Genomic DNA, 24,775 nt, shown 5'->3' on the forward strand with positions numbered 1-24,775 from the left:
TGCTGGCGGGGAGCTGTCGGTGAAACGCCGAGTCGATCCAGCTTCATCCGAGGGCCCGGTCGATAGTGCGTTTGCTTGGCGACCCTCTGTTTCATGTATTCTTAGCATATGACCATGGCGGCTCGCATCGTCGTCCCAGCGCTGCTTGCGACGACTGTTGCAGGCGCAGCCGTTGCCACTGTGCTACTGCTTCGGAGGAATGGAAAATGCGTAAAGAAAGCTTCGTTGACGGTCCGTGGACTGCTGGAGCTTGAGAAGGTAGCATCTGCAAGGCGCACCGGGAAAATGCCGATGCACTCAACCGCCTGCCCGAGCCTGGCACGTTATGCCAGTAGCCTCCTTGTAAAATGGACGGCCCTATACTTTCCATGGCTCAGGCATGTGAGGATGCGGACGCTCGCGAGACCGTCGCGGTGGTGGAGCTGCAGGGCATCGCCCTTTACGCGGGGGTACCGCCCGTGGTGACGACGCTGCGCACGCTCGTGCGCCTGGATCTCGGAAGCACTGGCATCGCACAGCTGCCTGCCTCCATCTCCAACTTGACTAACCTCCAGGTGTGGCGTGCTTTCATAGCGTGCGCATAACAGCCGGGCACTGATGCCCGCCGGCAGCGCTTACGGTATGCCGCTCATGCAACCCTCCCGCCGTTGGCCACCCGGCTCCTCCTGTCCATCCGACCCACACACACCCACACACACACACACACGCACACACACACGCACACATATACACACACACACGCTTTCGTTTCGTTTTTTAACACACACAGACACACACACACACACACACACACACACACACACACACACACACACACACACACACACACACACACACACACCACGTCATGCCTGGCAGGTGCTGCTGGCGCCGCGCAACAAGCTCACGGCGCTGCCTGATGCGCTGGCGGGCCTGGCGGGCAGCCTGGTGCAGCTGGACGTGGGCAGCAACGCGCTGGAGGCGGGTGCGTGCGTGACGGCGCGAGCGAGCGGGTGTGCGTGCGGGGGAACTGGCGTGATGGTCTGTGGAGACATGCATGCAGGAGACTGAGGTCTAGGCACTGCTGTGCATGTGTGCGTAGGGGCCGACAGCCTTTGCCCTCTGCAACGTACGGTATCCACCCGTGACCCGTCCACCGGCTCGCGTTCTCGCCGGCGCCTGCACCTGATGTACATCACGACCCCTCGCGCCCTCGCCTCGCGCCCCGCAGTGCCGGACTCGCTGTTCTCGCTCTCCCGCCTGCGCACCCTCAACCTGATGGGCAACCAGCTGACGCGGCTGCCGGAGCGCTTCGGCGACCTGCGCGGCCTGCGGCTGCTGGGGCTCAAGAGCAACAAGGTGCGGAGGAGCCGACTTGGGTGTTGGTGTCTTGGTGGTGTTGGTGCTGGTGATCGCAGGGATTGCAGGGTCGGGCATATGCATGCAGCCTCGTGCGCCTGCGATGCGGCACGTATGGTAGTTACCAGCAAGACCTGGCATCCGGCGCCAACCTCTGAGTACCCAGCCGGACCCAAGCTTCCTTCTCACGCCCCAACGTGTGCCCCCTCCCCCCCGGGCTCCTCCCCGCCCCTCCTCGCCCGCCCTTGTTCCCCTCCGCCTCCAGTTGACGCAGCTTCCCGCCAGCTTCTCCCGCCTCACGGACCTGGTGGAGCTGTTCATCACCGACAACCAGCTGACGGACCTGCCGGAAGGTGCGGGCAGCCGCCAGCCTCGGGCGCAGCGCATGGTCTAGTCGTCCATGCGGCTAGACAGGATACGGCAGAGATAAGGAGACACCATGGCCTCGCTCTTACCCGCGCTTACACAGTCACAGTCACCTGCATCTCCTGCTGCACCCGGCATCCCTCTCCCTCCCACCTCAGATCCTGCAAACCCCCACTACCTCACCACCAATTCATGCCTGGAACCCACCTCCGCCACGGTTCTGCAATGCCCCCGCCTCGCCTACACGCCTCCCATATTACTGGGTTTAGTTTGGGCTGGTATCTACACCCCCCCTAAAAATAATCATGAATGTATCCCCCCACACACACCCACAGGCATGTCAGCCTGCACTTCGCTGGTGAAGCTGCAGGCCTCCTTCAACGCCTTCCGCGCCCTGCCCGCCTGCCTGCTGCACCTGCCGCGGCTGGAGCTGCTGCGGGTGGCCGTGTGCGACATCAAGTCCCTCCCGCCGCAGGTGGGTGGGCGGTGGCGGGGCGCCGTGTGTGTGTGTGTGTATGTGTATGTGTGTGTGTATGTGTATGTGTGTGTATGTGTGTGTCGCCTGTAACACGGCGCGGCGTGTCTCCGCTCCTGCTGTTTTGTACCGCCTGTTCCTTCACCGCGGCTTCGCCTTCAGTCCTCCGCCCTCATGAGGCATACGATCCAGCGCCTCTCCGGAGCCCGGGCCACTCCCTGACCAAGCGTTGTACCATCGGCCCCAAACCTTAGCCTGCATCTCACTCCCTCACTCTCTTAGCAACCTTACCATTTGCCCCCTTCGGCGCCGCGCGGTAAGGCCGGCCCCGCCTCCCAATGCTGTTCCCCAAGATTTTCGACCGTCTACCACTTCCTTATCCAATCATGAATGTAAATCCCCGCCCCCGCCCCGCAGCTGCTCCAGGATGCCGCCGCGCTGCCGCGCCTGGCCTGGTTCAGTGTGGCGGGCAACCCGGTGTGTCCCGGCCCGCCCGCGCCCGCGCCCGGACTGCCGGTGGTGGCGCCAGAGGAGCTGGAGCTGGGGCAGAAGCTGGGGGACGGAGCGTCGGGCGACGTGTACCGGGGTGAGTGGTGTGCGTGGCGTGGGCATTGTGGGTGGATGGGTGGGTGTGTGGGTGGGTGGGCACGGTGGGTGGGCGTGCTTGCATGGGGCACGGCCACGGCGGGAAGTGGGGAGGCGTCCTTGTGTGTATGCGCTGGCGGAGAAGCCTCCTGCCCGTGCCCCGGTCCCCCGCCTCCTGCCCCCACGGCCCCTCCTCTCCCCTCTCCTCACACGCACCCTCGCTTTTACACGCCTCTCTCACATGCCCACTTACCCACACACCCTCCCCACACCCACACCCACACACCCACCCCAGCCCTTCCCAACCCCTTTCCCACAACCCGCTCCACAGCCGTGCACACCCCCACCCCACACCCGCACACATACACACACGCACGCATACACGCACACACACACACACACACACGCAGACAAACCCACAAACCCTTACCCTCCCGCCCTCCCCACCCGCCCCCACAACCCGCTCCCCAGCCGTGTGGCGTGGCCAGCTGGTGGCTGTCAAGTACTTCCGGGCCGACGTGTCGCCGGACGGCCGCACCGAGGACGAGGTGGCGCTGGCCGTCAGCCTGCAGCACCCGCACCTCACACAGGTAGGTGGGGGGAGGGGGAGAGGGAGCGAGGGAGAGGGAGAGGGAGAAGGTGAGGGAGAGGGAGAGAAAGAGGGAGGGGGAGAGGGAGAAGGTGAGGGAGAGGGAGACATGCATGCCGGCCTAACGCTTCATAACATGTGTGCCGCATGTGCTCCAGGTGTTGGCCCGGGTGGAAAAGCCGCACGGACTGGTGCTGAGGCTGGAGGCAGGTGGGTGTGTGCGGGCGGGTGCGGGCGGGCTGGGCGGGTGGGCCGGGGGCGTGTGCCCGGGCCCGACCAAGAGGGGATCCGAAGCGTCGCCAGGGAGGGGGGGGGTAGCGGTTCATGTGGAGAACGGGGTTCGTAAGTATGAAGTGCCGGCGTCCTGTGGGAACAGCGGGGGGAGGGATGGCATGGGGCAGGGCATGCGGAGCAGCTGCGGGCCGTTGGCTGCGGGTCCAACCCCTGGGGCCCAACCCCTGGGGCCCACCCACGCACGCACCCGCTGCGTGCCCACCTGCGCCCGCACCCGCACCCTCACGTCCACACCCTCACGCCCACACCCGACCACCCACACACGCACACACGCATCCTCCCTCCGTGCCTCACCCACGCCCGCCCTCAGGCTCGCCGCTGGCGGCCAAGCCCACCAGTCAGCACCTGCTGCGCTGCAAGTGGGGCGACGACGTCCGCTTCCCGCCGCGCCGGGCGCTGGGGCTGGCCGCGGCTGTAGCGGACGCGCTGCGCTACTGCCACGCCGCCGGCATCTGCCACGGCGACGTGTACGCACACAACGTGCTGATGGACGAGAACGGCACTGTGACGCTGTGCGACTTTGGTGAGCGGGCTCGAGAGAGAGGGGGAGGGAAAGGGAGTTGCGGGCTGCAGGCGCGGGGCGGCGGGGCCAAGGGCTAAGGAAGGGGACGGGTGAATGTGGTAGTTGTGGATGTCGGGCATGGATGCCGGGCGTGGATGCCGGGCATGGATGCTGGGCGCGTGCCGGGTGTAATGATGGTCAATTGCGAGCAAGGCGCCTAACGCACATGAGCTAAGCCTTTCTGTGCCTTCACTTGCTTGCCTTGCTGCGTCGCGACGACTGCTGCCTCCCACTCTGCCGCCCTTCTCCCCCTGCAGGCGCCTCCTTCAGCTACGACCGCGCCGCCCAGCCCTTCTGGGAGGCCATGGAGGTGCGCGCCTACGGACTCATGCTCAAAGACGTGGCCGACCGGGCGGCGGCGCCGGCAGCGGGAGCAGCAGGAGGCAGCGGGAGCAGCGGCAAGCTGGCGGGTGCGAAGGAGGCGGTGGTTGAGGCGGAGAAGGGAGTGGTGGCAGCGCTGCAAGGCCTGGCGCAGCGGTGTGCGGAGCTGCCGCCGGCGCGGCGGCCGCTCTTTGGGGCTGTGTGTGCGGAGCTGCAACAGCTGCAGGCCAGCCTTGCAAACTAGTGTTTGTGGTTGTTGTGGTATTGGTGTTGGATTGTTAGGTGCTGGTGAGCATGCAGCATCGCGATGTGCCGAACTTGACATACTTGTCGGATGCGCCAAAGGCGTGGAGCGCAGCGATAGAGTATCGGAGGTGGGGCTTGTGGGACGTCACACACTCCTGAGGAGCTGACTTGAAATGACATGACACGAGACGACGTGAGATACGTGGCTGGGAAGCGGAGGCCAAGGCGGTTGTGAGCCTGCGAGCGCTCCGCTCTCTCGTGCTGCAGAGTGCGGACACGAGGCGGAGAGACGTGTGGCCGTGGTGCGACTGACCCGTGGCTTTGGAAACATTTGAGGTACACACGCATGGTTTTCCGTTTCCCGAGTGGGGCCGCTGCGTGGGTGCAAGCCATGCATGGCGGCCTGTTGGGGGCTAGTGATGGGGGCCGCTGCCAAGCTGTAAGGCGCTGGGCAAGCACAAGGCGGTCGTGGACGTACACGAGGAGGCCCAGCGGTTCGGGGCGCCGGACTGGGACGTACTGGGAGTGGGAGGCCTGAAGGTGGTGAGGGAGGTGTGCTCGGACCAAGGGTTGCGTATGCGGGCGACGCCAGCACTCCACAGTGTCATTGTGGACTCGGGACAAGGTCCGGCGCACATGCAACCCGCTGAAGGGTGCTGCACGCAAAGAATTCGGCTGGATCTTCAAGCAGTGCAACCTCGGTTGTGAATTGGAGGGTAAAGCAAGGTTTGGAGGGCAGTCCTAAAGCGGTCGGGGCCTTCCTCCTGTCCCACCTTGTGCCCCACGCCACTAACTAGGAGCCTAGCTAGAACCCATCAGAGACGAGACTGTGCCGCTGAAAACCTCAAAAGTGTCACTGCGGAGAGTTGATGGTGACGATGTGACGATGTGAGGCGGGTACACTGCTGTCGGCCACCCGCAACCGACCCAACTATCTAGCGAAGAACTTCCAGAAACCGAAGCGCCGTGTCGTGCAAACCAGCCCCATGTTCTGGAAGCAGGCCCCACGAGGGAAATTCCAGGTGTCAGGCTGCTTGATGCCGCATTTGCTGGTGGCTTGGGCGAAGGGCTTGGCGACCATGATGGGCTCTGGCCTGCAATCCGTGCGCGCGGCACCCAACTCTTTCTCTGTCCCCCCGCTTAGCATCGCGCAACGCTCGCCATTTCCACCAATCCCAGCGGAGCCGTGGCGACGCTAGCGGTCCACCAAGCTTCCCAGCTGACCGACCCCGTCGTGGTGCGTTTCGAGGACGGGCGCGTGGCGTTGGATGTTGGGGCAGGGGCAGGCCTGGCAAAGTGCACCAGGCGGCCCTGCAGTTGGGGGCACCGGCCTGGGAAATCCGGGGGAGATCATGCACAGCCAGGGGCTGTGACTGCAGCAGAAAGCATTTGGAAATCGAGGCGCTGAGTCTCGCAAGCCGCTATGCCAAGTCCCCTCCCCACCCCACCCCCATACACGGCTACGCTGATGTGCCCTGCAGGTGCGCGGCGTCCCGAGTCTTCTGTGAGGGCTGTTCGCTTGTTTGCTTGTATTGCGTTCTTTCAAGCACGTCAATGACATGGCTGGGGGCTGGATGCTGGTGGAAGGGCATGGCTGGGAAGTGCAGAGCGCTGACACGGTGGTGTGGTGGGTATGGCTGGAGAGACATGGCGCACCCCTTGCTATGATAGTGATGGGACAGTGTGTGGGACTCGACGGACTTGGTCCCAAATGCTCAATAGCCAGGCCCAGCACCTCGTGGACGCATGTATCTCTATCAGCGATGCCCGCACGCACTGTATCGGTGTGTATGATAGCGCGCAAGGCGGCTGTAAATGGAGTGATGGTATATCTGATGCCGTGTCCCATGTTTAGAAGCGGGATAGAGACACACTCCACGTACTGTTGATATAAGCCGCCGGGGAGGCTGGAGACTGTGAGGCTGTTGGGCTGACAGCGTTCGGGGCGATGGGGTCTGAGGCAGCAGGGCCAGGTTACAGTGCCCAGCAAACATGTGACAAGCCCAGCAGAAGTCACAACCAGCGTAACGTAAATTGAATTGCCAACCGAGTTACCGTATCGGCAGTGTACGTTTATGAGCCGAACTGTCTTGTATCTGTATCCACCACAACAGCCGTCGCGAGATGTGTTTTATGTACGGCGAAACTCTCAGCGCCCAGCTTAGCGCTTAGTCCCTCATGTTCGGATGGGCAGCTCGCCGCCTCCGCCTTCGCTCTGCAACAGGGCCACATGGCCACACGCCTCCCCATTATTCTTAAACCGTGCGCTGCCATGTGCCTCTCGCGCGCGTCAACTACTGCAAAGCGCTCCCAGTGTCCTACACTTCAGCCTGCTGTTGTTGCCACTTATAAGTCTTCAAAAAGTGTGCTGCTTTATCCATTGCAGTATGCTATACACACATGCGCAAACATCGCTAGACGCACACACTTGCCATGCGCAGGGCTGTTGAGATACATCCAGACGCAACCGAGCCGGCCCATCCCCCACCGCACTCCTCTAAAACCCCCTCGGCTAGGATGCGCGCCCAGCACAAGCAACGGTAGCGAAGGCACCCCCGTCCTTAACCGGTCGGCCCCGTCCCGCGTTGGCTGCGCCGAACCTACCGCGCGAGCAGCGCGTCTGCGGCCCACCACAACATCACGTTCTTCCCCAAACACATTCTTGCACACGCTTCCAGCTACAGCTAAGATAAGCAACGCATGTGCAGCCTGCGCGCCTCAAACAACTTCCGATTTGCACAACACGTACACACACAAATCAAACATCAACACTCCGGGTAGCCAGTGGCAGCCGGCAGAGGGCTGCGGGCCCGCATCAGCAGGCGACTTCGCAGCTTTCCTCGCCTCGCCAGGACGCCACGCACGTTTCCAAAAACGCGGAATAAATGCACGCGCGTCCATGGGCTCTACATGCCTCGCTCTGGGGCCTGGAATGCCTTTAATCTTCACCCCGAGCCGAGACCTGCCAGGACGTCCCAATACTCTGTGCAAAACCAAGGAGGGCGTGCTACCGCCTAATCAAGACAGGAGGATCATTCAACTCGACATCAAGCGCTCACTGTAACTACGCATGCAACTCTGCCAAAAAGGAGTCCTGGCGCCACGCGCAAACGGTGTGAACACACAAGGCGAACGTCACCATGACCAGCCTGTACTTTGCAACCGCGTACTACACATAGTGTGTACCTCAGCACTGCGACAATAATGGGCAGTGCTTAATACCCCTTTAATAGGTGGGTGCGAGAGGGCCGCGGGCGGCCGGTGGCGAGGCAGGGCCCGCGCCCGGGCGGAATCAGGTGCTAAATGAGTGCACCTTCGCCTCAATGAAGGGAACGCAGGCCCACGTTTGAACGCCCGTTCAATGCACCGACCTGCCGTTCGAGCCCACCGCAACCCACATTAATCCACGCGTACGCTATGCCTCCCACGCCCGCAAAGCCACGCCCGCAAAGCCTCCCAGCAGTGTCCGATGTTACCCCCTCCAAGACTGCGCTTCCAAAGTACCGCGCAGCAAAACGTCCGCTCTACCCGCATACCAGACACATGCATACACGCCGGCATCAAACGACCTGGCCCGAGCTTGTAGCTGCAGACATACACAACAAACACAATCGCGCGCGCGCAAAACAAAAGCCGCGCCATCGCCATCGCGACACACCTGGCATGTACTGCGCAGCGTAGCCTGTCTCGAAGTAGTACCGGCTTTCAGCCTCCTTGACTGCATTCTTTCAAGGGTCGGTCGTTGCGTTTCATCAAACAAAAGCGCTGCGCCGCTTGCCGCTGTCGCTGCCGCCACGCGCGCCTGCGCGGCGCGCTATTGCACTTATGATACGTCGGGTGTGCGCAACACCGCGTTCAGGCTGCAGATCAATGCGGGCTGCCAATACAAAGCTCGAGGCACAGCCTCCAAAACAAAACGCGTGTAGCTCTCTTCTTGTACAAGGGGCCATCGGCTGAGGGACACACGGGTCCACTGAAACAAACCGCGGCACAGAAACACGCACGGCTAAGATCTCGATCACATGTCGGCGGCGGGGTCATGGTCGAGGTTGCCGAGCTGGTGGAGGTCCTCCAGCCCCCCTGCGCCGTTGAACGCGTCCCAAGCGTCGCCGCCATACCCTCCCGAGAAAGCGTGGAACGAGGGAAAGGCGTCGCCGGCGCCCGCGAGGTAGTCGCCGTCACGCAGCAGCCCCGCGCCGGCGGCGGCCTGAGGCCCCAGCGCCGCATGGCCCGTTGCCAGCGCGTGCAGGCCCTGCTCCTCATGCTCCTGCTTCAGGTGCAGCTGCAGCTGCAGGTGCGTCTCCGCCCCCGCCGCCGGCTCGAGCTCGGGCTGCTGCCCCGGCGCCAGTGAGTCCGCCTCCCCGGGCCAGGCGTCGGCAACACACAGCGCGAGTTCGTCGCCGCCGGCAGCTAGGCCGTTGAAGCCGCTGATGCCGCTGCCCAACAGACTCAGCGCGCCGTCAACGCCGCCGTCGGCACCACCGTGATGCTCGCCGCCCTCCAGCCCACTGCCGCTGCCCTCCAGGCCGCTGCCGTCGGCGCCAGCGTCGATGCCGACGCCGGCGCCGCCGAGGCAGAGGGAGCTGGTGTCGACGCCCTGGGCCGCCAGCTGCAACGCCAGCTGAGCAGTAGCGCTGCATCGGGCGCTCTGGGCGGCGGCGCGGCACGAGTCCGCCGCCAGCTGCACCTGCATGTGCATCTGCATGTGGAGCTGCTGCATGCCGGGCGCCGCCGCCGCGCCGCCATCGCCGCCGCCGTACGGCCCAATGTATTGGTCGCTGTCGTAGCTGTCGGCGCCGCCGCTGCCGCCGCCGTCGTGGAGGCCGCCGGCGCCGCCCATGATGCCGCCGTCGTCGTAATCGACATCCACGTCGAGGTCGTCACTGGTGCCGCCAGCGGCGGAAGCGCCGACGTCGCCCATGCCCATGCCACCGACGGCGCCCACGCCGCCCATCATGTGCGCATCCATGAAGCCCATCTCCCAGTCCTCGAAGCTGTCGCCGACCTCGCCGCCCAGCGCCAGCTGTTGCTGCTGCTGCAGCCGCTGTTGCTGCGCCTGCAGCCGCGCCGCGCGGCTGGCGTTGGCGGCGGCAGCGGCAGCCGCGGCCGTGGCAGCGGCCGCGTTGGCGGCGGCTGCCGCCTTGGCGGCGCGGCGGCGAGCGGCGGCCGCTGCGGCGCGGGCCGCTGCCGCGGCCTCGTCCGCGGCCTCGTCCTCCCAATCGTCGGTGTCGTCGTAGGTCTGGCGGGCGCGGGGCGTGCGGCCGGCGCGCGTGCGGCCGCCTCGGGGCCGACCTGCAGGATGGGAGACAGCGGGAGTCGGGGCACGGCAGCACGTAAGCAAGGAATGTGGCTCCCAGAGACCGATGGCCTTTGGCCAGGACAAGTTGCTGCTGGGACCACAGCCTAGGCGCCCTTGCGCCATGTGTACGGAGCGATACGCCTCCTCCCTCGAATGCCTGGCCCAGCCTTCTCTGACGCTGCACGCACTGCTTGCCCACCTGCTCCGGTGCGGTTGTGGGCAACAGCCATGCGCCGCTCCTCCTCGTCTTCCTCCTCGCCCCACTCGCCCTCGGGGAAGTTGCACTGCGAGCCGCACGGCACAAGCAAACGTCAGCGAGCAGGCATGCCGTACCAGGCATTGCAGATGGCATGACAGGTCCTTGCTCCCGCTCCGGCACGCACAGTGAGTAGGGTTCTGCGCCGCTGAGGCGCATGGGCGCGCATGGCGCTGGCTGGTGGGGGCTGCTCACCTTAGCGGCGGGCCCGTGGATGGCGCGAGCGGCGGTGTCATAGGCACGCGCGGCCTCCTGCGATTGCGGTAAGCAAACCAGATGCTCAATGGATCACTGTGGCGCACAACGCACTAAAACCGTGCCTATAGCCAAGCACGCAGCGACAACGAGGTGGGGTCAAATACGGCTAGAGGAAACGATAGGTGCGGCTTCAACGGACCTCCGCTGTGTTGAATGTTCCGAGCCAGCGGCGCTTGCCAGAGGTGCGGTCGCGAATCTCTGCCGCCCACATGCCCCACGGCCGTTTCCGGACGCCGCGAAGCCCGGCCGCCTGCGGAGGCACAAGCGAGTAAAGTCCAGTCAGTCCCGGCAGACCACATCGTGAAGCACCAGCTTGCATAGTGTGACTCTACTGCCTTAAGAGCATGGCATGCATAAGTAGCTTGTGCGGTATCACGCGGTGGAGGGACAGTTGGGGGCCTTGCGAGCGGTGCGTTCACGGAGCGATGGGACGGTCAAAAAAGGGTGGGGCTAGTCTCGGAAGTTCGAGGCCAACTCAGGGCCTAAAGTTTGATCAATAGTTATGGCGCATTCAGACAACGCACCTGCCTACTCAGCCGACACGACGCCGAGTTGCGTATGCGCGCGGCCGCGGAGCTCGGCGAGATGGGGCTACCTGTCGACGCTTTCATGGTGTAGTGGTCCGCAGGGAGCGCCGGGACGAATGCGACGGCATGCATCGCTGTGTTGCTGGTGAAAGGCGTCAATGCGGGTCCCCCGAATGGAAGGCCCTGTGCACAGGTTCAGCGTTAAAGGAATGGGCGTTACGGCGCTGGTCGGGCGTCGACGCCGCGCGACGTTGGCAGAACGTTTTGCGACGGTTTAACACGCGCACACCTGCTGCGGCGCGTATTCTCCATTCCAGTAGGCCAGGGGCCCTGTGTCGCCGCTAGTGGGGCTATCGGCGTATGAGACGTCCACTTGCATCTCGACCAACGTCGCCCTGTGAATGCATGGGTCCGCGGTCTCAACATGTAGAGCAATACACCATGAACCAAAGGCAGTGTGCATCCGGGCCGCCGCCACGAGTAAACAGCTCGGCATTTCGTTAGCAGGCAAGTTCTTGCAAAGCTCGTGCTTCTAAGTGGCTAATGCCTACCAGTGTGATGTCGGTAGATGGATGAATATTGTGACGGCTCTTAAAGCCGACAGAAGAGAGTCGCAGCCGAAAGCGCTCGAGCCCAGTGGCCTTTTTCTTCCTGCTACTCGTCTGCGCTTCTGAACCCACGCAAACTGAAATAAGGCAGTCACACGCAATGTAACTTGCCACTATCCTATCAGTCACCGATATCGAGCGCAAGTGCGAGGCCTTGCGAGTGCTGTTGCTCTCTGTCCTACGAGCCACGCGCGTAATGAAGTATTTGCGTCGGCAGTGGAGTCCCTAGCATTATTAATGCATGCTGCGGGGCCTTCGAAACCGGATCATTCCTCAACAATCCCTACGCAAAATGGGCGCTGGCCATTGCCAATGACTCAGTCGCGCTTAGCTCCACGCGGCGACGCGTGAGCACAATAGTAAATCACAGCTGCATGCATGCATGAGGCAAAGGGAACACGCGTGGGGCCCGGCTGGCCAAAACATCCGAACACATGCGTACATGAGAACATGTGCAGCGCCACCTCGCTCCGTACACGTAGCAGGTCGGTAACACGGAGCTCCCATGTCGCAATCATGTACATGTCACAGAAGGCGGGGCGGCTCGCCGACGTTCGTCCGCCGCCGTGCGCCGTGCGGGTGTGTGGCGAGGTGTGTGGTGTCTGGCAGCTGCGCTGGCTGCGACAGTAGCGGCGGCGGTGTCGGCTCGTCGCGCTCATGATGCCTGTGGCTGTGAGCGTGCCTGCGCCAGTCCTGGCACTCGCTCATATCTCCCTTGCAATCAATATGAGGGCATAATCTCTTCACCAAACCGGGCCGAATAACCAGGTCCAGGGGAGCGACGCGTAAATGCGTGCTGGGTGACAGGCTGGGGTTCACGCGTCCACAATGCCGCCGCCTGGTGGTGCGCCGTTCACGTGCGCACGCATCCGGTAAGCAGGGCTGTGCAGTTTGCACTCACAGTACACATGCACTCTCCATTTGCATTACACATGCTCTCTCCATTAAGTGCAGGGCCTTCTACTCCCGCGGGCGCGCGGGTGTTCAGCTGTTGTGTGCAGCTGTTTTGTGCAGCACGGCATCGCCACACGAGTGCACGGCACTCCCTTACACCTGCGCTGGGCCTACCGGTAGCTATAGCGTGTCAACGTGTTAAACACATCCTGTGTTCCTAAGCTCCGCTGTCCAGGCCACGCCACCTCGCGTCCCCCGCCCCACACAGTCATAGTGACCAGTTGGCACTCGGCAGCCTCATACACGTACCCCTATCCACTGCTGCCATCACCACGCGTCCCTCTTCCGTGTATACCGTAGTGTCGAGTGGCGCTGCCCCGCCAGACGTTGGTTCTCGTCGCGTTCCTGCCATGGCCGGTCCATCCGAGGCTAGTTGACAAACACTCCCACAGTCCCGCACCAGCCACACGCACGCACATACACACACGCCTAGCGCCTCATGCTACTGTCAAGCTGCGTTGCCTCTGGCCCCTGACGCCAGCATGATCACCACCGCCCGGCGCTTGCCTGCCTGCAGGACACAGTGCAACCATGCCACCAGAAACCGTGCCGTACCGCACAGGATACATTGCGCACACTAAGCCGCTATAATGTGGCAAAGCAGCAATCGTGCCCTCCTGCAATGATGGCGGCGTTTGTTTACGCTGTTGCTACTTCACGGTGACCTACTTCCGAAGCAATACACAGGGGGCGTCCCGCCACACGCGCGACGCAAAAAAATTCCCAACACGACATCTGTGTGACAAAACGCCCCCACGCCCTTTTAATCACAAGTACCGCAAGCACGCCCTACTGGGTACTGAGCCTAGCCATGTGGGACCAGCCTGGAAACCGAACAATTTGCAAAAGCCCACATATCTCATGCCATGCGCGCGCCTTGCACTGACGCAGCCAAATCACGAGCGCGCGCACACGCCATTTACAGCACACACACGCACCTGACATATACGCATCAACATGGCGTGGGCCCAGTCCACTTTGCCCCTTAGAGAGGGAGAGCCACTTTGTCTTGTCAAACACCATGGCCAACACCAGCGCCGCCCGGCCCGAGCGCCCAGCATAGTGCTCTGCGCATGATCGGGCGATACTTGCCGCATGCAAGGGACATACCAGTAAGGCCGGCCTTGCACCTACCAAAATGCCATGTACGCTGGAAATCAAAATGTACCGAATCTCATACAGCAAACAGCACCAGAAATGTGCCGCAAATGACGCGGCTTCCCCGAGTCTCCGCCTCTCACGCGCGTGCCCGCAGGGCAACGGCACGCGGTCTTGTCCTTAACTACGTTTGGTCATGGCGCGCGCACACCCCGCCTCACCATACAGTCAACATCCAGGGCGCCCACGACACACGCTGAACCCGCATCCAACGCGCGCGACCGGACACGGCAGCATGCCGACGACTGCCGTACTCGCCCAGCGTGTGTGTGTGGAACACGCCCCAAGCCCAGAGCAAGTCTCATCCGCCCCCATTACCCCATATGCTGTCCTGTCCACACACGATCAAGAATTCCACAAACAAATGTGATCACGCGCCTCACTCCATGCCGGCGGCGCCCATGTCCACGCCGGCTGCGCCCATCACCCCCATCATGTCATCATCATCGCCCTCCTCGTCCCACTCCTCGCCGTCGCCGCTCACGCTGCCGCCCACGCCGCCGCTATTGCGCCGCCGCGCGGCGCCGCTGCTGCGCCCGGACTTGCCCTGCAGATGAAAGAAAGCCCGGGCCAGAAAAAGCCACGGCGAGTGAGCGACAGCGACGCAGTAAGTCGGCAGGGGCCGGCCAAACCGCATGCAACACGCAACATGGAGTTGTTCCCACGAAATGCGCCGGCCGCTGTCACGGCATGTCTACACGCCCACGGATCCAGGCACTCACCCGGACCTGGCGCTGGTTGGTGCGCATCTTGTACTGGCCGTGCAGCAGCTTGCGGATGTCCTCGTACACGGCGCACTCGGGGTCCTCCAGAATGTCGTCGATGTTCTGTTTGACACGCCGCATGGCCTCCTGTGTGTGCAGCCGCAGGGCAGCGAAGCGAGAGGCGCCGCTTCCGGATGTCAAAAGCATGAGGCGGGTGGCGCATTGACAGCGAGCCCGCCCGTTGCATGCCATTCGCCCGACCCCGCGCCAGGCAGGCTCCCCATACCGCATGCCTTGTGCCGGTACACACGCCCCACACAGTTGATACCTGGAAAGCCGCTGCCAACCCGCCCGACCCGAACCGCCCCAGCGCGATCACAAGTGGCCCCCTTCCCTCCCTCGCCCCCGCCCCTAGACGCACCTGCTTCTCCTGCGGGCTCATGTTGGTCATGCTCCGTAGCGTGGTGGCCATGCGGTGCAGGCACACCAGCTTGCGCGCCGGCCAGCGCGGCACGCCCAGCCGCCGGCACACCTTCTTGAAGCAGCTCAGCGCCATGCCCAGCAGCTTGGCGGCCTCGCGAGCCTGCAGGTGGTAGTACTGCGGGCGGGAGCGCACACAGGCAACGGGCAGAGGGGAGGCAAGGGAGGGCGGGAGGGCAGAGTTCGAAGCAGGGGCGAGCAGGGGCAAAGTATACGGCAGGGTCCGATTGCTATCACGCCACCGCTGTAAGCACGCGGCGCTCCTCCTCCTTCTCGTCCTGATCCTTCTCTCCTCCTCACCCGATACCCTGCGCAACATTCTCCTCCACTCTGCGCGCCCCGCCTCTCTCACCTGCTTGAGGTCATCGCGGCTGACCTTGCCGCTGGGCCAGCCCCGCCCGCCGCCCACCGCCGGCGAGCGGCCGCGCCCGCCGCTCATGCCGCCGCTGCCCCCGCCGCCCATCATGTAATCCCCCTCCTCATCGCCGTCGCCCATGGCCATGTCATCATCGCCGCCGCCGCCGCCGCGGCGCAGCGCCGCCGCCGCCGTGTAGGCGCCGTCAGGCAGCACGCGGCCGTCACGGCCGACGCCCACGAGCGCGCCCAGAGCGCCGCCGAGCAGCAGGTGCGCGGCGGCGGCGCCGCCAGCGCCGCCGGTGCTGATCCCGCTGGCGCCGCGGCCAGCAAGGGCGCGACGCGCCTTGGAGGAGCGGGCAACGGGCGGCCCGAGCCACGGATCGCCGCCGTCATCCTCGCCGTCCTCGCCACCTACGCCGCCGTCGTCGTCACTGTCGCCGCCGTCCAGGTCGCCGCGGCCCATGACGCCGGTGCCGGCGGCAGCACCGGCGGCGCCGCCAACGCTGCCCAGCCCCGCGGCGCGCAGCTCCGGGTCAGCGTCGGCGGCGGCGCCCGCCGCCTGCAGCAGCAGCGCGGTGCGGTCAAGTGCCAGAAGGCCCGCTGGGCCCAGGTCAGCGGAACCGCCGCCAGCCGTGCGGCGGCGCTTCGCGCCGACGGTTGCGGTGGCGGCGCCAGCTGCCGCGGCGGCGGCTGCAGCCGCGGCGTTGAAAATGTCCTCCTCGCACTCCAATGGCTCATCGGCGCCGGCACCGGCGCCCTCCTCCTGCAGGTGAGAAGAAGTAGGATGAAACAGCTTAATTGTGGAAAGACAGCAACCGTTTGCAAGCTTGGACGTTAGCAATCGCAATCGCCACGCCAGCACGACAGCAACACGCCCCCATAGCGCTGACTCAGCACACGTGGCGCCGAAGGCCTTCGCCCACCCACCATGGGAACGGGTGCCGCCTCGCGCGCAGCAGCTGCCTCGCCGTGTGCCGCGGCGCCGCCCACACTCGCCTCTTGCGCTCCCTCCTCGTCTCCTCCAAGCCCCGCCACGTGCTCCGTCGCCGCCATCAATGCCTCCAAGCGACTGAGGCTTGCCGCCGCCGCTCCTGCGACGGCGCCGCTCTTGCCAGCCGGCCCCGCCACCTCAGCGCCGGCGGCGCTGCTGCGCGCATGCGCGTCGCCCTGCTGCCGCCCAGAACCCCGTGAAGGCCAACGACCTGGCGGTGCCGCGTCGGCGTCACGTTCCAGCGTCACATCGCCCACCGCCTCCTGCACCATCACTGCATCGGCGGCGGCCGTAGCAGAGGCGGCGGCTGCGCTGCCGCTGCCGCTGCCGCCGCTGCCACCGCGGCCGCGCGCGCCACGGCCCCCGCTGGCCTTCCGCTTCGGTGCAGGCTCGTCGTGCGCCGCCACCGCCTGCTGCTTCTGTTGCTGCAGGTGCTGCTGCTGTTGGGCCTCGTCATGAGACTCCTGCTTCTGCTGCTGCAGCTGCTGCTGCCGCAACAGGATTTGTTCCAGCTCCGCCGCGCCGTGCTGCTGCTGCTGTGCCGCCGCCGCCGCCGCCAGCACTGCTGGGTCAATCATGCCGGCACCCATCTGTGGAAGTGCGTGTGAAAGGCAACACGCTTGGTCAGCGCGCACGCTTCGCCCCACTCTTCCCACGCGCAAACCACGATGCGATGCGAGGCGAGACAGTCAGTGACCGCCTGACCGGTTCGACGCGGATCCGCCAAGAGCTCAAGCGGCACGCTCACGATGTAGGGACGCGCAACGCAACACACCTGCGCCAGGCCGGCCTGCGCCGCCGCCAGCGATCCAAAGTGCTGCATCGGCGGTAGCATGCCCACCACGCCCGGCGGCGCCCCCGGCCAGCTCCTGCCCGCCGCCGCCGCGGCCGCCGCCGCCGCCGCCATGGCCGCCGCCACGCCGTGCGAGCCCGAGGGCGAGCCGAGCATCACGGCGGCGTCCACGCCTCCCAGCCCCGGCACCTGCATGGGCAGGAGCCCCGGCACCTGCAGCGGCAGCGGCGACAAGTGCATGAGGCCGCCGCCGGGGCCCACCCGCACGCCCTTGGCTGCCAGCGCGTTGTTCACGTCAAGCTCCAGAAGCCGCGCAGCCTGTGCATGCGCGCCAGGGCGAGCAAACCGGGAGTCATTCCATGTGCTTGTGTGCGAACACGTGTAGCATCAAGAGCACACGAGCCGTGTTGGGAGGAGGTCGTGTGAGAGCATAGGGCAAGGCCACCCTCCTCCGCACTCTGTGTTTCTCCCGAACTCTGCAACTCTCCCTAAGGCCAACAGGGCCCCAGCCCCGCTCACCAGCGGCGACGTGAGCGCGACGTGCATGCGCTGCCGGACCATGTTGGCGGGCGGCAGGCCCGGCCCACCCCACATGGCCCAGCAGGCGGTCTGCAGGGGCACAGGCACAGGCACAGGAGGAGGGGGCGCAGGTGGCGTGAGCACACAGGCGAGCAGCGCGTGGACCGGCGAAAAGATTTGGACGAGGAAGCAAGGAAATGAAGGGCTACCACCTTACACAGCCATAAAAAACACACCATTCCTCGTGTATCCTAACACACGCACACACACACACACACACACACGCCGCCCCTTGGCTCACCTTGATCTGCTCCAGGTACTCGGCGAACAGCACCGGCTGCACGCCCATGGAAACAAACTCCGACATGCCCTCGCCCAGCACCAGGTGCAGCCCGATGGCGAGCTGGCCAGGAGGGGCAGGGTGGGGGCGGAGCACAGGGAGGCGGCAGGGAAGGTAGAGGTGAGCTGAGAGATCGCGCGTGGCGTTCCAGGTGGTTTGAATGGGACATGTGGTGGGAACTTGAAACAAGGAAACAAACGGGGAGCAGGTGATCCCAAGGCAAGCCCCGCCCCGTCACGACCTCGCGCCGATTTCAGGGTCTGTGGTTTTAATCGCGGCACGTACGGATTACCCCTGCTCCGTCCCGAAATCCTCCCCGGACGCACCTCCTTCTTGGTGAGTTGGCACGTCTCCACCTCGCCGAAGCCGTGGCCGACGTCAGCATCAGCGGCATCCATCATGTTCTGTGACGTGCACGTGAGCGCATGGGCATACACATCTCAGAATAAAGGTCATGATATATGCAGAAAAAGTCCCGGCTAATGCCCTTAATCACCCTCGCGGCGCTAAACCCAGCTAACCGCCGTCTGACTTTGTTGTCCGCAGTACAGCGCATGCGTTTCCTCAGATTCCTTCGGGTGTGCAGCCCGAGCGAACCTGCAACCCCCAAGAGTCGCTGCTCTTACCTTGCCACCCTCAATGGGCGAGCCCTTTGCCACCGTGGCACCTGCAGCCGCTGCTACTGCCGCTGCCGCCGCCACCTGTTGCTGCCGCATGAGTTCTATCGTCGCCAGCAGGCCCCCTGTTGGCTGCGGCGCAGCCGGCAGCGATTGTGACGATTGCCGGCCCATGTGGCTTTCTGCTGCCTTCGGGCCCTCGCGCGGGGGCCGTAGCCCAGATCCCGATGCATCTCCTGTTCGGGCCCCGTCCATGGCTGTGGATGCAAAGGCATGGGGTGCCGGCGTTGGACCGACAGCGCCGCTTCCTGCAGATAGCTGCTTTGGCGCTGTTTCCGGGTTGCCTGATGCTGCTACGGCTGCGGTTGCGGCTGCCGTTGCGGCTGCAGTTGCTGCTGCGCTTGCTGCGGCGGCAGCGGGTAGAGATGCTGCAGCTTCCGGGGAAATTTGATCAGGAATCGGCCGCTGTGGTTGAGAAGGCAGCGTTGGAAGCGGCTCTGTTTGGGAAGCCACGTTGGCTGCGGGTGGGCAGACCGGGCTGCTAGCCGGTCCCGGCTTGCCAGGAGCATTTGCGGCCTGCCCGGGTTCGCTGGACTGCGGGGGCGAGGGCGATGACGAGCAGTGGTAACCCATCTCGTCTGGCTCGCTGGAGGTCGTGCTGGACAGATGTGATCCTGGCACGGCGCCTGTGGGGGCCCCGCCTGGGGACGTGCCCGCCCCGGTTGGGAGCGCTGAGGGGGCCACGCTGCGTGTCTGCACTGGAGAAGCGACGCCGAGCACCCCTGGCTCAGCAACTCCAAGCTGCTTTATATCAGGGCGCTCGCATGCCATCTCTGGTATTGTATTGCATGGCAGGCCGGGTTGTGCGAGCGCTTCCAGTTCAGGAGCTGCCGGGACGAGGGCAATGGAGGGAACAGTTGATGTCTTCGCGCGTTTTCTAAGCTGAACACATGTATCCGAGAAGCTAAAACGTACAGGGTTGTAGTACTCACCTGAGACACTTGTCGCCATCCTCGCTTCCGGCTTTTCGCGCCAGGAGGTCTTCTAGGGACCCGGGCTGCACGTTCCTGACCCGACGATCGATCGGTCTCGCAATCAAACGCTGTGGCTTAATACAGCTGTTAGTTGCACAGCATGCTCATCAGGGCCCCGGCTTTGCCAGGCCGTCGCCTCTCTCCTCGCCAAGGGCCTGCCTCAATCCAGTCCCGCTTCGCCAGAGGTGGCGCTTCAGGTCTGAAGCGGGCTAAAAGTAATGCTCACAACATGTAATCTCCGACCGGCGTAGGAGAGATGCGCGCCTGGGGCGCGGCGAGCAGGTCGGCTGGTGGTAAGGCTCTTCGCGAACTGCCGCTTCTTTAGGCCAAACTTTCGTCGGAAGCTATTAGAATACTAGCTATCTATGCATAACAGCAAACAGGCGCCGGTAGAAAGGCTTGCTCAGCAATTTCGGTTCTTGAATGGCCCCAATCGTTGCCAGCGTGCTCCAGCCCCTCGTGCACCAGCGCGCCCACCCTCCTGGGGTTTGCCCCTCGCTCGCGCAACTGTTGCCCATTCACGCTAGCCCCCCCCCCTCCCGACTGTCAGGCCAATCCGTGTCAACTAAGTTCTGGTATCTCTTCCCAAGGGCAGCGATGCAGTACTGCGCGCCTGCCCTCGCAATCAAGCGGTCGGCGCGTCCTTTTACGTTCACGACGACGGAGTTGAAGAGGCGCATGCGACCCTTCAATAACCCCACAACGTGCAAGTTCGTTACTCACCATGTCTAGTCATATGGGGCATTGTGTATGGCCCAGATCACGATTTTGGGTGACTCGCTCCGTGACGTGTGCCCGGCCTGGGACCTGACGCTGTCGTGGCGTGCCTCACACGAGTGCCCTTTGCACGCCGCCCTACTTGCGCCCCTTCCCCGCGCTGTCCCGCCCCAACCCCGCAGCACAACATGTCCTTCAAGGCCGCAAGCACACACTGGACTGCCCGTCCACGTCACTTAGTCTTACAGGTAGAGCCCCACGCGTTGGTAGTGCTACCCCCCCCCCCCCACACACACACACACTCTCGCCCGGCCATTGCTTTGCTGCACCGCCTGCACGCTGCTCGCGTTACGTTGGTTGTCGTCGTCAGCGCTCATCCGTGGACGCCGGTCGCCTGATTACACTCTGCGTTGTGCGCGGTGTGGCGTTGCACAATGGCAGCGTGGTGCTGTCGCCTGGCCGGGCCCCCGGAGCGTGAGGACTGCGCGTCAGCGAATGAGCAAACTGGGGCCGAACTTACCCTGCGACTCTTGCCCTGACCCGCTTGTGGGCTTTGTGGGCGGGGATTCTAGCCGTCACACTCGGGACTATGCTTCTCACCACCCTCTGCTCTTGCTTGTACTATGAACTGAGTAGTGCTACCCCCTGCTCACCGCCTCTCCTATTCGTTCCAAGGATCATTACTACGACCAGCATCACCACCGCCACCCCAGCCACGTGTCCCCCCAGTGGCATAGGAGCGCAGGCCAGGTGTTAGGCACCCCAAAGGTTCAACATAATTGTTACTGCTTCATTGTCAGTTGCCACTGCAGCCCCACGAGACCCTCGACAGCACTGTGACCGAGGCATGTTTCCCCCGGCCCGCATCGCGCCTGTTCACCCACATTACGGTACTACGTTGTCAAGTGCAATACCGCACCCACCTGCCCAACATGAGCGGCCAATATCACACATCTGCAGCATAACATAGCGATCGCATCTGGCAATCAAGACCCCGGAACAAAGGTGTGGGCCTCCAAGAACAAGGCCACTACCCACTCGGCTGTCAGTCAGCCCCATGCACCGCCGCCTTCGATACACGTCCACGCTCAACAGTACATGCGCCCCCAGCATTGCTGTCCTCTAGTAATCTCTAGCAAAACAAGCTCCGCATAGTGTACATGCGATGTGGCTCGACATTTCGACAATAAGAGCGCCACGGCCCGCACCAGTCACACACACATATCCTGTGCCCTCTATCACACATTGCAGCGTGGCCGCACCCAACCCTCGCGCAGTGAGCTCAAGCCAAAAAAAGCACAGCTGGGCACAGCCTGACGATTGCTGTGTTACAAGAGAGGACCACCCGAGCCTTATGCATGTGCTTTGCCTTCATCGAACCAGATGTGTGAGGTGCCGGTACATGCACAGCATACCCTGCGCACCACTGATGGCCAAGAAGGTACCAAGATCCAGCATCAAGCAGCAGCTGGACTGGCGACATGCAGGCGCCGACCTCGGGAACGCCGCCTCACGCCCGGATGGCGCAGCGATGACTTGTACATGTCGCCCTCACTCCAGCCCACAGCATCCTACGCTTTTGTCCTTTCGATTTCCTGTTGCAGCCGCCCATGCTGCCGCCCATGCTGCAGCAGCTGCAGCTACTGCTGCTGCCTGTCCAGCTCTTCCAGAGCGCCCAGCACCGACAGTACATCGGGGAACCAGGGGTGCGACAGCACGCTGCAGCGATGCATCTGGACCACATCGAACACGCCGTTGCTCAGGAAGTCCTGCGTGCGACCACATGCGGCCGGGGCAAATGAGCAAATGCAGGCTGGCTTACGTGTGCCCTCAAGGAAAAGGAAAATGCAGCGGCAGCGATCGTGCAAGCTATCATGAGTAGTCGTTCCGGCAAAGCCCCTGCTAGCCCCACAGCGCCCCTCAGCGCAGAGGAGGTGGGAGCAGGAGGGCGGGGGGGCGTGTGTGTGGGGGGGGGAGGGGGCGGAGGAGGGGGCGTGTCTTTTTAGGGGGGTTGTGGGGCCGGGTGTTGGGCGTGTGTGTGTAAGGGCAGGGGCGGTGGTAGTGGTGCAGGCTACTCGGCAGCGGCGGCTGCACTGCAACGCTTGTTACTCCCAGCGCACCTTGACAATCTCCAGCGCCTGCCCCTCCGCCGTGACGTTGCGGTGCAGCGAGTCCGCCACCTGGTTCAGCTCCAACACCAAATCCGGTCGAGCCGAGCCCGGCAGGCCCTGACGCAGCACGCAGCCTGCCGCCCCGCCGCCAGCGTTCGTGGCGGTCCCTGACGTGCCGGCGGCTGCCCCGCTGCAGCCGGAAGCCGCTGCCGCGCCGCCCAGTGCTGCCGACATCTGCTGCGCGAGGCTCTTGCGCTCCTGCAGCGCGGGCCCCACACGCTCGCGGTACAGGCGCAGCGCCCCCAGGCACTCGGCCCTCTGCTGCTCTGACAGCCTCAGGCCGGATGCCACGGCGACCTTGGGACACGCAATTACACACGCCCGCAAACACATTCATGCATGGGTTAGATGCGGTTTGCAAATCAAGCGGAGCGTGCGCTGGCGCGGTCGCTGGAGGCACGCTTGATTTCATCCGCCACTTGCCGCTGCCGGCGCGCGGACTGCACTGTGCTGCTCACGCATACACTCACGCACGCGCTCACACACCAGCTGACAAACGCAAGCACACGCACACGCACACGCGCCCACGCTCACGCACCCAGTGGTCGCGTGGCGGGTCCTCGGGCTGCCCAGTCTCGAGGTTGAGCCGCGATACGTCCAGCAGCAGCCCGGGGTAGTCCATGCGCATGGCGCGACACACCGGCTGTGAAGGTGGTTGGGTAGGTGGGTGGTTCGGGGCGTTGGGATTAGCAAGAGTGAAGGTTGACAGCGGCAAACATAGCACATGGAACCCATCTCGCATTTAGCACGACTTCATCGGCGCGAAGCAGGGCAGGACAGGTGACCGGTAGGCAAGCCCCAGACGCCCACAGCGCGCCAAAGCTCACAATGGTCGAGTCGCGAAGCGCTGCCAGCTTCATTGCTGGGCGGGGGTCGTGTGGCCGGGCGTCGTGCGCTGTCAGCAGCAGCGCCGCCTCTCGCACGGTCTTGTTCCACAGCACTGTGAACCTCTGCAGCACGCCGTCAGCATCCTCGGGTGCTTTTGCTTGCAGGCCCGGGGGCGGGAACAGCGTAGGTACCTGCGTCGGCATACAGGCATCAAGGTGCATGGAGCGTAGTCTCATCGGGGACCCAGATGGACATGCGCTGCTTGCACCCAGAACCCACCACCGTACGCCCCCGGGGCTCTGGTACAATTCCATGGTGGTATAAGATGCACGGAACGCACACGGACAATCTGCAGCAGCAGCCATTCCTTCGAGCACCTAATTGACCCGAACCTGCCATGCCGAGTGCTCTCTCTCACCAGGAAGAGTTGGGCACCATGGCCTTTGACGCTCAGGTCGTATTTAGCCGACGTCCCACTGTCTGACGGCGCCGGCTCTAGTAGCGGGCGGCCATCCACTGAAGCGGAGGGCGTCGCGACGTCAACAGGCGACAGGGCCAGGTCCATACTTGATGACGCATCGCTGTCAGAGGGCGCGAGCTCCTTAATCATCAACCGCGGTGGTGGCCGGGCAGTTGCCACGTCGTGTTGTTGTTGTTGTTGACCCTGCAGAATCCGGATTTGCTGCTCGCGCACGGGCAGCACCGTCTCCAGCAGCTGTATGCCGAGTGTGTGTGTGTGTGTGTGTGTGGGAGGGGGGGGGGGGAGGGGGAGTGTGTGAAAAAGCGGGTGCGAAAACGCCAGCCAGCGTGGCTTCTCTTCTTGGCAAGCGTTCGCAGAGTCTGCATCACCAATCGCAGAATAGGCCGACAACTTCTTCCTGCCTTTGTTGCGGTGCGCGCGGTGCAACGTTGCGCGCTGAGGCTATGGATGACGCAGGTTTTTGCGTGAATTAGGCAGCGGTCCAGTTCGGGGCGCCGATTGCACGCGCGATGTTCTTTTCAATTCCACCCACGGTTGCCCACGGCAGCCCCTGATTCCGACCTTGAGTTTTTGTCGCAATCGAATGGATTCTTCCTCCGCGTGTTTGAGCTCCTCCGTCTTGCGCTGCAACTGCTCCTGCAACTCGGTCAGCTCCACTTGCACACGGCGCACTCGCCGCTTGCTTCCGTCTGCGTTCTTGCCATGAGCCGACTCTGAGCCGGCTCCAAGAGCGAAGCCTGTTTGTGTAAAATCTATTGACTCCATGACACGATATTTTGAGTATAGCTGTGTGGACGGTGCCACGGGTGAAGTTGCACAACCTTGCGAGCTGAAAGGATCGCCACGCCACGCCGCCTCCAGTTCTCTAGGCCCCTCCCAACATGCAGTCTCCTCCCCCAAATCCAGT

The 24,775-nt window shown here is 63.8% G+C and overlaps 4 protein-coding genes across 4 annotated transcripts; 1 reads left to right on the forward strand and 3 right to left on the reverse strand.

Moving 5' to 3' along the window:
• Positions 1 to 64: 64 nt before the first annotated feature.
• On the forward strand, positions 65 to 6,603 carry CHLRE_06g275450v5 (uncharacterized protein). Its single transcript, XM_043063004.1, has 12 exons — positions 65 to 258; positions 378 to 554; positions 859 to 964; positions 1,211 to 1,338; positions 1,604 to 1,691; positions 2,040 to 2,179; positions 2,597 to 2,765; positions 3,236 to 3,354; positions 3,512 to 3,563; positions 3,958 to 4,170; positions 4,467 to 5,502; positions 6,258 to 6,603. Exons 1-11 carry the CDS (start codon positions 115 to 117, stop codon positions 4,772 to 4,774), a joined length of 1,644 nt encoding a protein of 547 aa, XP_042923710.1. The 5' UTR covers positions 65 to 114; the 3' UTR covers positions 4,775 to 5,502; positions 6,258 to 6,603.
• Positions 6,604 to 6,738: 135 nt separating this feature from the next.
• On the reverse strand, positions 6,739 to 11,954 carry CHLRE_06g275500v5 (uncharacterized protein). The gene is made up of 7 exons (XM_043063005.1): positions 11,668 to 11,954; positions 11,406 to 11,511; positions 11,114 to 11,299; positions 10,729 to 10,839; positions 10,527 to 10,583; positions 10,275 to 10,359; positions 6,739 to 10,068 (listed from the first exon to the last, which is right to left on the reverse strand). Exons 2-7 carry the CDS (start codon positions 11,493 to 11,495, stop codon positions 8,795 to 8,797), a joined length of 1,803 nt encoding a protein of 600 aa, XP_042923711.1. The 5' UTR covers positions 11,496 to 11,511; positions 11,668 to 11,954; the 3' UTR covers positions 6,739 to 8,794.
• A 684-nt stretch (positions 11,955 to 12,638) lies between these two features.
• Positions 12,639 to 20,064, reverse strand: CHLRE_06g275550v5 (uncharacterized protein). The gene is made up of 11 exons (XM_043063006.1): positions 19,630 to 20,064; positions 18,647 to 19,524; positions 18,347 to 18,424; positions 17,982 to 18,083; positions 17,681 to 17,770; positions 17,144 to 17,479; positions 16,305 to 16,958; positions 15,373 to 16,140; positions 14,962 to 15,138; positions 14,559 to 14,687; positions 12,639 to 14,383 (listed from the first exon to the last, which is right to left on the reverse strand). Exons 2-11 carry the CDS (start codon positions 19,466 to 19,468, stop codon positions 14,216 to 14,218), a joined length of 3,324 nt encoding a protein of 1,107 aa, XP_042923712.1. The 5' UTR covers positions 19,469 to 19,524; positions 19,630 to 20,064; the 3' UTR covers positions 12,639 to 14,215.
• Positions 20,065 to 20,618: 554 nt separating this feature from the next.
• CHLRE_06g275600v5 (uncharacterized protein) lies at positions 20,619 to 24,774 on the reverse strand. The gene is made up of 6 exons (XM_001696124.2): positions 24,430 to 24,774; positions 23,806 to 24,102; positions 23,387 to 23,578; positions 23,098 to 23,202; positions 22,509 to 22,856; positions 20,619 to 22,157 (listed from the first exon to the last, which is right to left on the reverse strand). The coding sequence occupies exons 1-6, from the start codon at positions 24,631 to 24,633 to the stop codon at positions 22,029 to 22,031; spliced, it is 1,275 nt and encodes a 424-aa protein (XP_001696176.2). The 5' UTR covers positions 24,634 to 24,774; the 3' UTR covers positions 20,619 to 22,028.
• Between the last annotated feature and the right edge of the window lies 1 nt (position 24,775).

Source organism: Chlamydomonas reinhardtii, chromosome 6 (genome assembly GCF_000002595.2).
Source record: "Chlamydomonas reinhardtii strain CC-503 cw92 mt+ chromosome 6, whole genome shotgun sequence".
NCBI lineage: Eukaryota > Viridiplantae > Chlorophyta > Chlorophyceae > Chlamydomonadales > Chlamydomonadaceae > Chlamydomonas > Chlamydomonas reinhardtii.